At 43.3% G+C, this 12,285-nt stretch overlaps 1 protein-coding gene across 3 annotated transcripts in view; it reads left to right on the top strand.

The window, feature by feature from the left end:
* DLC1 (DLC1 Rho GTPase activating protein) overlaps positions 1-12,285 on the top strand; it is a 283,634-nt gene that overhangs the window by 212,735 nt on the left and 58,614 nt on the right. The window contains exon 1 of one of the 3 annotated variants that reach the window (XM_063310383.1): positions 7,032-7,311. The exons of the other annotated variants lie outside the window; for them this stretch is intronic. Within the exon in view, the coding sequence (XP_063166453.1) occupies positions 7,242-7,311 (70 nt within the window). The 5' untranslated portion in view covers positions 7,032-7,241. Of the gene's footprint in view, positions 1-7,031; positions 7,312-12,285 lie in introns of those variants that run through there. 3 annotated transcript variants of the gene reach the window in all.

Genomic DNA, 12,285 nt, shown 5'->3' with positions numbered 1-12,285 from the left:
CTCAAATTCATGTTCGTTGCATTGGTGATGCTATCTAACCATCATATCCTCTGCCGTCCCCTTCTCCTTTTGCCCTCAGTCTTTCCCAGCATCAGGGTCTTTTCCAGTGAGTCCTCTCTTCACATTAGGTGGCCAAAGTATTTGAGCTTCAGCTTCAGTATCTGTCCTTCCAATGAACAGTCAGGGCTGATTAGGATCGACTTATTTGACCTCCTTGCAGTCCAAGGGACTCTCAAGATTCTTCTCCAGCACCACAGTTCGAAAGCATCAATTCTTCCGCGCTCAGCCTTCCTTATGGTCCAACTCTCACAGCCACTACAGAAGTAGAAAACTGCATTTTTTTTCATTGTTTGTGCTTCCACAGAACTGATTTATATATGACTTCCCCCTCAAACTTCGATTCATCTCTGCTTCATAAATAGTGATGTGGATCTCTTCTAAGATGAAACCCTAAGAAGAGAGAGGTTGTAGCCTTCAGTTGATCTCAGACTAACACCAGACAGCAGTTAATATATTTAACTATTATAACTTGCGTTCTGACGGCCAGTTTGGTGTAGTAGTTAAGGCATCAGGCTGGAAACTGTGAGACCGTAAGTTCTAGTCCCACCTTAGGCCCAAAGCCAACTGGGTGACCTTGGGCCAGTCACTCTCTTTTAGCCCTGGGAAGAAGGCAATGGCAAACCACTTCTAAAATGTTGCAAAGAAAACTGCAGGAACTTGTCCAGGCAGTCACCAGGAATCAACACTGACTCAAAGGAACAACCCCCCCAAAAAAATTGCCTTTCTATTGAAATATAATGCTATCAGCTCTAGCACCCAACATCTCTCATTAAGAATTAAAATGGCACAGCAAATATTATGTTAGGGTACTACCTAGACTCTTGGGAACTTTTTTCACCCAAGGGCCAACTAAATCATAAGCTTCAACAATGCAAAAAGTATCTGTTAAAGACAGGAAAATATAGCTACATTGGTAAAAACATGACAAAGGTAATTGCAGAATCAGTAATCCATGAAAAGACAAGCTTTAGCTCCACTCTCTTGTTGGCTGTTAAAGCAAATTAATGATCTGGAGCTATGTAGGGGTTTCCAGGAACAACAGTGTAACTTCCAACCTGCCAGCACAGATGCAATAAGATCTGCTTTTTGTCAGAAAATGGCTTGCTCAGATTGTACAATAATACACATGTCAAAGCAAGCCATAGTGCAGAAATAGGGAAAACTTAGCACGTATCTTAAGAGCCTCTCCCCAACTTACAGAGCAAGGTTGTAGCCAGGTGGACAGTATTGAATTTCAACTGCTATCAGGGTCAGGCAGTATGACCAGAGGGCTGGGATGCAGACAGCTGAGGACCAACATTTGAAGGACCACAGGTTCTCCAGCCATAATTTAAAGAATTGGGAGGGAAAAAGCTGCTGCAGGAGCAAGGGGGTTCTCAATCTCTATCTCTCTCTCATCCAATCAGTGCAGCTATTTTGTTCCAAATATGCAGAACAGTTTTTCCTAAATTTAGTCCCAAGGACAAGATTGTACCTAGAGGAAGAAATGCATTGTTTAAGGTTCTGCCCTTCACAAAATATACTTTTGGAAGTACCTAAAGGTAATGGTATGTGGGAATGACCTTGAGGGATGAGGGGAAGAGATGTTGCCTGGGGAACGATCAGATAAAAGGGGGAGGAGCCCACAGCTGCCTAACAGAAAAAGGAAGAAGGTTTAAAAGGATCCACCCTAACGTATCAGGCTGTTTAAAGTGACAGCAGGAGATATGTATTTTCAGACTTGCAAGATTCTGTTAATGTAGCCTTACAGTAAAGTAGAATTGGTTCATCTGGTCATGTTTCCTGCCTGGTTTACCTGGAAGGGCTGACACTAAAAATAAGAAGCAGGTTTGGAATAAAATTATAATATTTACATGCTGTACCACCTTTGGGCTAGAGCACTGCCCAATAAGAACCAGTTTAAAGTTGGGTTTTTTATATATCCTCCTTAAAATAATAGCAAGAATGCCACCTAACTACTTCTGACTTCCAAAGGACCCACTTTCAAATAAGTATGTGTCAATCAATTAATCCCCTAGCTTTCTTCCTGTCTTTAACTCAGAAAATATATGGGACAAATGAGCTAAGGGTGCATTGCATAATCATTGCTTCAAGTTGTTGGCAATGAGGCTACCACTTTTGTCAACTATGAAGGGGAAATATTGTCCTAGGTATAACACACACTATAAATAGTTCGTGGTTGAGCGTCAACAACCATCTCTTCAACTGTTCATCTATAGTGATCAAATATAGTTATTAAGGGTTTGAAATAAGCACCCCAATTAGTAGCTGTGTAAATCATCCCTCTGAGTAAAACTGATACACCAACAGCTTTTCTTCGAACAAATGAATCTGATTTTATGCTCGCTTCACATGCAATTTTATATTATACTGTATATTTACACAATATAGCCTCACTGCTTAGAATATAGGTGGAAAATTTTCCTGGAGAAAGTTTCAGGATGGACAGATGTGAGAAAGATGAAACAGACCCAGATAAGTAAGTGATAAAGTCCATCATTAACAACTGAACAAGACTGAAAATAAGTCTGGGAAACTAAATATGGGTGGTTTCCTGCTTTATTCGTCTCAGTGAGTATGGACAGTTTTAAGTCAGCATGGAGGATTATACATTTGGCAGAAACCAGGTTGCTGAAAGAGACAGAATTGATTTGAGAAAGTGGTATGCATAACACAGAAAGGTTCCTATGATTTACTAATTGAGTAGCTGTATAGCAGGAAATGAAAGTGATGTACAAATACTTTTAATGAAAAAAATAGCCATTTAATTGCATAATTCATTGTATGTTATGTGCAATGTTAGTTCATAAGTTCAGTGGAGCTTGTTTCCAAATCATGTGCATAGAGCTAGGAGTGAGTCTCACACTGTAGGTAGGTTCTAAAGGTGGGTACTAAGATTGAAAAGGCTCCAGATTATGATATACAGAATATACTATTATATTCTGGGTCTGAATATAATGAACTGAATATGTTCAGTTACCTGGGTCAGTATATGAATCTGTCCACTTCTAATGCTCAGCTTCCCCATACTTTTCTCAAGTTCTTGCCCAGCCTGACATGAAGAACAATGCAGACATGCACAGTCCATTCACTTTGCTTTGCTCCACTTTTGATTATGTGCCATCAAGGCAGTGTTGGCTTATGCTGACCACACAGATTTTCTCCATGATGACCTGTTCCTAATCAGGTCTTCCAACAGTGCACCCATTGCCACTATAACTGAGTCTGCCACCGTGATACTAGTTGTTCTGTTCTTCTCTTTCCTTCCATCTTTCACAGCATTAGAGCCTTCTCCAGAGAGCTAGGCCTTTGCATACTGTGTCCAAAGTAGGATAATTTGAGCCTGGTCATCTGTGCCTTGAGTGAGAGCTCTGAGTTTTTTGATGATCCATTTGTTTTCTTGGCTGTCCAACACCAAAGTTCAAAACCATCAATACTCTTTCTATCCCTACGGCTTTGCTTTTAGGACTAATGAAAACATGCAACTACCAGATCCAGGTGCAAAAATCCAGGTAACTGCTGGGTGTCAGCAGAGTTTCGTCTTTTTGCTTATATCTACTGGACATCTGGATTTTTGCAGCCCAGATCTAGTAACCATATAAACAAGTTTCCATGTGTCTTATTTTGTATTGGGCAGCAGTTAGAAACAGAGGACATCATCTAGATTTACTACCTTCTGTGTAAGGACTTAAATTACAATTATCAGGAGCCAGTTTGGTCTAGTGGTTAAGGTGCTGGGCAAGAAACCAGGAGTCTGTGAGTTCTAGTCCCGCCTTAGGCATGAAAGCCTTCTGGGTGACCTTGGGCCAGTCACTCTCTCACAGCCCAACTCACCTCACAGGGTTGTTGTTGTGGGGAAAATAGGAGGAGGAAGGAGTATTAGGTATGTTCGCCGCCTTGAGTTATTTATAAAAATAATAAAGGCGGGATAAAAATAAATAAATAAATCAGAGCACAGTAAAATAATGTACATATAACGGCACCCTCAGTACATACAGGTAGTCTGGAATTTTGGTTGCTAAGCAAAGCGGTCATTAAGTGAATCCAAGCGAATTATACCTTTTTGCAGCGGTTGTTAAGTGAATCACTGTGGGTGTTAAGCAAACCATGTGGTCATTAAGCAAATCACCTGGCTCCCCATTGATTTTGCTTGCCAGAAGCCAGACGGGAAAGTCGAAAATGGCAATCACATGAGCATGAGATGCTGCAAAGGTCATAAATGCGAACCAGTTGCCAAGCACCCAAATCGTGATCACATGACCATGGGGACACTTCAACGGTCATAAGTGTGAGAACCAGTCATAAGTTGTTTTTTTCAACACTGTTGTAAGTCTGAACCATCACTAAATGAATGGTTGTTAAGTGAGGACTACCTGTATATGCCAGCATCATAAACAGAACAACCCTGTTGAGAATGAGGCAAACCCTTTCTGAGGAAGCTTAAAAATCCTGAGTCAACTGTGAATCAAACCAAGTGGTGCTCTCTCATCACTAACACTACATGGTCTTACAGAAATTGATTTTAAGAAGACAGTGATGCTGTGACTAATATTGCGAACTTAGCGGTTGGGAGAATTATACTGAGAATGGCACTGCAATTTCCTCAGTTTAAACAAATGGGTTACAATTCATCTGAGTAAGAAGACAGGTCAGAATGAATAAAATTAGCTTAACTTGCCCTCTCCATGTCAGATTAGTACTGGCACATCCCTAAAAGGTGAGTTATGCTAAAAGTATTCAGTCAAACAACAAAAAGTTTTATTTATGAATCAGATCTTCATAAAGGCCCCCCAGATCTTCACTGCAGAAGGTGTAGTATGAATCAGAAAAAAACAGCATCAATGTTTAATAGACTGATGAAGCGTAGGAATGGTTGTCTTAGACACCAGTCTAAAAAAGCAGGTGGGGCTGTAGGTACAACACACCATTACAAAAACAAAAATCTGAAATGAGACACGCTGCAAAAATTCAGGTGTGGATTTTTAACAGTAACTTGCTTCTCTATACCAACACAAACTAGTTGTTTTCATGTAAAATACTTCATTCTTTTGAGGTCCTATTCAATATTATGGAATGACATTGCAGAATAATTATTTCTGTGTTTTGATTCCTGATGTATACAGCTGTTTTATAATCTAGATTTAGGTTTTGATTTTGATTATCATGAATTTTTTAAATAGGTTTAATTTCAAGGGGAAAAATACGTCTATTCTGCTGTTATAGATGTCAGTGATATTAAGCTAGTACAAACGAATAGCAACTGTTGGTTTGAACCAGTTCTCAAAGTACTTTTGTGTGACTCACAGAGATCTGTATGAAATTTTAAGCTTTCTCAAAATCTCTTTCCAGTAGAATTTGGTGAACTTCAACCCAGAAATGGGAGGAAAATGTCTTCAGTGGACAGCAATACATTTTTGGGTTTTTATACAATAAAATGTAACCATATTTGTTTAAACATAACACATACAACAGCCTTGCCACTAGGTATCAGGAACCAGAGATGTCTGCAGGGTGTGGTCATAAAAGTCAAGATGTCAGCTGCAATAATGCAATCAAAGCGCTGCCTCCCTATGTGTATCGCTATCGACTAGCAGGATTGCATTGAAAAGAAAACCATGAACAGATAAAGCACATATTAGGGCATTACAATTCAAACAAATAAATAAATAATGACACTTGGTACAAAACAAGAATTGATTTGCCCTGCCTTGTCCCCACCAACCCAAGCTTATGACATCATGAAGTCACGGTCCCTTCCAGGGTAGGAAGACTGCTCCACCAGGAGATGCTGCAATGGGGTGGGTGTCTGGATGAGTAGGGGCACCCAATGGGCACCCACTTACTCTTTGCCTGGTTCAGCCATTATTCGGAGTGGCAGAAAGGGGGAAAAATTGAAATCAAGACTAAGAGCCGGAGGACTCCTCCCACGCTTGGACTGTTTTAGATGCTTCGCCACTTGGATTTTTTATTTTTATTTATATTTATATTATTTTTTTACTGTATTTTACTTTTTGTGTTATTGTGGTTTTAATCGATTGTTGTAAACTGCCCAGAGTCCTCCGACGGGAGGAGATGGGCAGGGATAAATTAGATAGATAGATAGATAGATAGATAGATAGATAGATAGATAGATAGATAGATAGATAGATAGATAGATAGATAGATAGATAGATAGATAGATAGATAGATAGATATCTGAACAATAGGAAAGGGTATCTTCTCCATCAGCCTGATCCCATACAGCAGACCTTCTCAGCCTTGGCAACTTTAATTGGCACGCTGGCCGGCGAATTCTGGAAATTGAAGTCCACACCTCTTACAGTTGCCAAGGTTGAGAAACACCGCTCTAGAGGGACGCTAATGAAACACAATACTGAAGGTAGCGTTCACCACGTGTGTGTTCTCATTCACGAGTCATAATGTAAAGTATGTTTTAAAGTAGTTACTTTCTTTATTCCTAAAGTAACTAATGAATATATTAAGGGTAAGGAGTGAGTACACGGCACATACGAAACTGAAAAATGGTCGGCCATGGCTAGTTTGTGATCTACAAGCTAGAAAAACGTTCCCCATCTACCTATCACCCATTGGCCAACAAATTTGGTGCCCACTCGCAGCACCTTCAGACGCGGCTGGAGGAAACATCTGTCTGGACCTCGCCTAGACGAGTTGCTGCTGATCCCGTGTAGAAAATAGGCCGAGGGAAAGGACCGGCGCTGCTCCGCCGTCGAAGGCCAACCGCGAGGTCCCAGAAGTGGAAAGAGGCGCGTTCCCGTGCCGGTGGGAATTCCTTTGGGCGCGCAAGGACGGCCCAGAGCGAGCGGGTCGCGCCGGCGTTTATTCCGAGGGCGGGCGGGTCCCCGTCTAAAGCTCGCCGCGCACGAGGCGCCCGCCGTCTTTCCTCCCGGATCTTCTCTGAAGAGCCTCGCGGGGGTGGGCCTGGAGGCTGCGACGCTTCCTTGACGGGAAGGAACCTGGAGCGAAGGAGGTGGGGCGATGGCTTTGCCGGCCCGGCGCCGCCTTTGCCTGGCTGGCGCCTGAAGGGTTCGCAGCTCCGAGAAGTGCCGGGAGAGCCGGAGGACTCTAGTTGCGCGGGTGCGAAAGATGAGTTGAGGCGCTGCCCCGGGGAGCGAGCGAGCGAGCGAGCGATCCTGGGGGGACAGACGGACCGCGCTCTTTGCATGCAGCTGGCGCCGCCGACCTTCTCGCAGTCGTGGGCAGCGAAGCAGAGGCGGATCATGATCCTCACCCGTAAGCGCCAGTGGTGGGCGAGGGTGGGGTCGGCGAGCAAATCCAGCGCGTCCAGCTTGAGCGGCGGCTGCTCCCAGCTGGCTCGCCCGGTAAAGCCCGGGGAAGACATGTCAGTTGGGGGTCAAGAGGAGAAAGCTTCGCAGCTCTTGAGGCAGAGCCGTTTTGGGCGGGGAGGCTGAGGCGCTCTGCACATGCTCGGCGAAAGGGCTTGATTCCAGAACGAGCTGCCGTGGAGAGCAGACTGGGGACGAGGTTAAGCCGGGGGAGCGGGAGGGTGTCGGGGAGCGGAAGCTCGCCCTTTCAATGACAACTGGTTTGGCTCTGAGATCTGTTGGAAGCTCGTGGATGGCTTTTCTGGCGCCCGCGGCCCGTCCCTTCGCAGCGGGGCGTTTGCCTCGTGCGGGAGCGGGTCAGGCTGCGCCGGAGACGGCGGGTGTATTGAGAGCCTCGCGGAGACGCGGGGGTGGCGCGAGGGGCCGAGCAGACGCCTTTCCCTTCTCGCGCGCGCGAGTCTGCCTGCAGCCCGCGGTAGCTTGGCTCCGGCTTTCGTGGCGCTGGCAGAGTCGAAAGGGCAAAGCCCTTATCTTCGCACGTAGGCAAGCGCGGTGCAAATCTTCAAGCAAGTCTTCCCTCTGCAGAGCTGAAGGGAATCTGCATTTCTCGACGATCTGGTTTATTTCATCCTCCTCGTCTCCTGCTAAACCTCTGGCTTTCCTGTCATAACTTATTTGTGGCTTGCATTTTCCCTCAGTAATGAAATGTTTCCATGCCGCTTATTTAGAAGGGGCGGGGGAACCTTCATTCGCTGTTGCTCTTGTTAGCGGTGCATTTTATATCCTGCGGGATTTTATTGAGTTCTGTACATTTTATATTCTGCACAGTTTTACTTAGTTTTGGCCTTGCTTGGGAAGATCACTTCTAGTACAGAATTCAAGTGTTCAGTTGGCAAAGGGAGACATAAGGGTAATAATAGTAATAATTAAGACTGAAAGGCAGTTAACCACACTATTATTTAACATACTTTATTTCCTCCAACCCCTGATTTATGTAATAAGGATAAATCCCCCAGTCATCCAACCCCACCAACCTGGTGCTGTCCAGATGTATGATTTCCAGGATTTCCATAGCCATTGCTCATACTGGCTGGGAATTACAGGCCTTGTAGTCCAGCAATCTGGACAGAAGTATAAGAGGGAATTCTACCTTCCTATATTTAACATTTTAGCCTAAGGCTTTTAAGGAAACAGGAAGAAGGAAGAAATCCTTGCTTGGTTGAAACCATGTGGCAGCTTCTCCTTGAAATGTGTTTTAAATTAGTGGTTTTTCAGTTTCAAGCCAAAATGCTTTCCAATGTGCCATTCATCAAGTCATAACCAACTGGAAACTGTAGTAGGTAGGTCTTTAAAAGGAAAAATAGGTGAAAGGGTTAAATGGGGGGGGGGTTAAGTGCCAAAGAAAGGAAAGCTTACATTCCCTTTTGAAGTTTTCCAGTAATTAGTCTGGTGGCTTCTAGGAGCCAGAGACCACCCCCGCTGCCCAAGCTCCTGATGTCATCCTAGGCCCCTTTGATCTCTTTCAAGGAGTAACACCCCCTGTGAGTAGTAAACAATGCCTTGTATTTCCAGCACAAACAGAAAACAAATTCTTTTTGTTGTCTGGCATTTCAGTGCCACACTCATTTCTGCTTTTTCTTATCACAAAAACTTGCCAATGACATACTTTGTGAGCAAAATGTTTCCATTAAGCTAATGAAGATCATCCCTAATAGCAGTACATTAGGGGTGACATACTTAGATTACTCTCACCTCTCTCCCTCCCTCCCTCCCTCCCTCTTTTCCCTTGAAATAGTCCAGAATAACAAAATAAGGCATTTGGAGATGAGTTTAAAGTTGGAAGTCATTCTTACAATCTTGCTTTAAAAATGAGTAAGGGGATATGGGTTTGCAATGTAGAGCTGGAATTGTATACACTCTTATTTGACTAAGCTTGCCTGACCTGGTGAGAATTATGAATACAGTGCAGTGCCCTGAGTAACTCAGCATTTCTCAGCCTGATCGTGTGTAGATGTGTTGAGATTGTCATTTCCAGAATTCCCAGTCAGTGTGAAGATTGACATGCTGGCTGAGATTTTTGGGAGTTGGTGCACTGCACCAGGCTGGAAAAGTGTGGCCTAACTCATCATAAGTCTGGCCTAACTCAAGCTACTCAGTAAATTGAAGAGGACCAATAGATTTATTTTTCAGTAGGTGGCAGCACCTACCCAAGTTCATCTGTATTTGAAAGCAATCTGTATTTGAAAGGCCTCATTAGTACTTGGAAGGGTGACTACCAGGTTATACCAAATCTGTAAAATTTATGTATTTTGATTTTGGCTATACTGAGAAGGCAGGAAACATCATGGTAAAGGGCAGCAGCAATCTGCTTCTGTATTGTTACAAGAAAACTATTTCCTAGGTAGGAGCTGAGAGTATTTCATCTTTTAAAATAATGACTATAAAACCTTCCCCACAAGTAAAAAATTTTGGGCCATTTGCCCTAATAGAGCAGCGTGGGCAATGTTTAGGGAATGAGAATGGCAGTAGGCAGGGCAATGATACAAAATGAGTGGGGACATGACCTGAACACAGGTGAGCAAAAATTTACATTTTTATAGCATGTGCTGCTGGGGGAGGGGGCTGTCTTTAACAGTATGAAGTTTATTTTTCTGGCTTCAAATGGCTTTTTGCATTTTTCCCAACTCAAAACAGCAGGAAATTATGCTACCAGTCTTTCATGGTTATACAGTACTACAAATATTTAGTGGCCCAGTCCCTAAAAATTTTTGCAGCCTTCAGGGGCTCTGAAATCTGCAAAAAAAGAGGCCTAGAGGAAAAGTACAGGAGATACTGTTTTGGATTTCCTCTAGTGTCAGAGGCTGTTCATTTGAATACTCTGCAAAGTAGCAAGAAGAGGGTGGTCTTGCACTGGTGCCTTGTTCTTGAATTTCTTGTGGGCAGCTGGGTGCAAAGTATTGGACTAGATAGGTCCCAGGATTGACCCACAAAACCATTTTCAATCTGTTTGTAGGTGAAGTAGGCTATTGCTTCATCTAATCTGTTGTCTTATTTTTGAATGGCCTGGGATTTCCCAACTCTGCTTTCTGAGACTTTTAAATGGAGGTGCCAAGGACTGAATTTGGAGTTTTTCAGCTGAATGCATCAAAATAACAGTATATGCATTTAGTTTAGTTTCATTCATCCTCAGTTCATTTCTAAGCTACCAGTTGTGTGGCCAGATCAGGAACTTAGCCACCCTTTTTGCATTTATAAGTTTGTATGGGTCATCAAAAATCATGCTTCTTCTGGCCATAGGATTGATAGATCATAAAATGTTGTGTTTTCCTGGCATGTTGGTGTTGGAATATATGATCCTAGTCATGCATTGTGAAGCCTTAAGATTAGGTTTCATGCATTTTGCTACTGAGTTTCCAGCAAAAATGCACCTAGCAAGAAACTTATACATGAATCCACACACTGCCTCATCTTAAAGTGAGCCAACGCCAACAACACCTCATTGTCACAACAGCCACCACAAGAACACTTCAAGGAGTTTAAAGTACCATTTGGGCAGGGGGAGGGAGGCAGACCTGTAAAAGGGAAGCTGTAGAGTACAGGTAGTCCTTGACTTACGACTGCAATTGGGACCTGTATTTCCATTGTAAGTCGTTGCAGTCATAAGTCGAGTCACCACGTGACTGGACCTGATTTTACAATCATTTTTATGGCAGTCGTTAAGTGAATCACCGTGATTAAGCAAATCACAGATCATTATGTGAATCAGCATGGTTGTTAAGCAAATCTAGCTTCCCAACAGGCATTTTTTGCCGGAAAACATGACCATGGGACACTGCAACCATTCGTAAATGCAAACCAAGTGCCCAAAATGCAATCATGTGACTTGGGAGGATGGTGCCACATTTTGCGATGCTCAGAAGTGCTTTACAGGCCATAAAGCACCCATTCTGAGGCTGTCGTAACTTCAGGCCATTGTTAAACACACTGCCGTAAGTCAAGGAGTATCAGTAATATATGCACTGAGATGTATGCATGCACCTCTTTCAATTCCAGGCTAGATTGCTATCCATAGTTTAGTTACTCTTGAGTAAATAAATGGGTTACAATTCAGAGGAGGTTAGACTGTTTTGGCCCCAGGCAAGCAAAGCGTTCTCAAGATAAATGACCTTGTCCAGCTAACACTGCCTCCCCCTCCCCCCGAAGATGAAATTTCAGGCCATACAGCAGAAGGTTTTGCCTGTTTGGAGTGTGCCCCAGGTTTTGGCTTCCACCTTATCTCTCAGTAATGGTGCTTTTTTTCTTTTCCCCCTCCCTAAGCGCAGCATTTGTGGTTTGTGGGACTGTAACTTTATCCCAGTCATCAGTTACAGATGGGTTTTCTATCTTGGGCTATAGGGAGTCTCAGATGGATGGAGGAATTCCCCCAGGAGTGAGGATGCTGAAGCTCTAGTTACATATGCAATGTGATTTGTAATGAACTAGAAAGAATATAATAGCCAAACAGATTGGGGAGTTGTGTGTTTAGGTGTAAGTATATCCACAGCTCAGAGTTGGATTAGTTTAGCGTCCATCTGGCCTGTAAACATGTTGCTGTGCTATGTATCCGACTGAAGCCAATTGCTTTCTTGTGCCTCTAACTTGCTGCTTTTGGCTTACCATGTTGTCTTTCTTGTTGGTTCAGATGGGAGGAATATATTTGACCCACCTAGCAAGATCTTTTTAAAAATCCCAGGAGAAAGCTCAGCTGTCAGTTGACAGCTTTGCAGATATTCCACAAACTGAGCTTTTCTAACTACAAGGAGAAAGACAATCAACCATGCATTTGTCTGGAAGCAATTGATAGCTGCCACCAGTGACCAGATTGTTATAATCCTGGATTATGTGGCCTTTTCCAAGTGGTTTCCCACTAGGGAGAGTAAAT

This window comes from Candoia aspera, chromosome 8 (assembly GCF_035149785.1).
Source record: "Candoia aspera isolate rCanAsp1 chromosome 8, rCanAsp1.hap2, whole genome shotgun sequence".
Lineage (NCBI taxonomy): Eukaryota > Metazoa > Chordata > Lepidosauria > Squamata > Boidae > Candoia > Candoia aspera.
The sequence above is the reverse complement of the archived record's forward strand: the minus strand, read 5'-3'. Positions and strand labels throughout refer to the sequence as shown.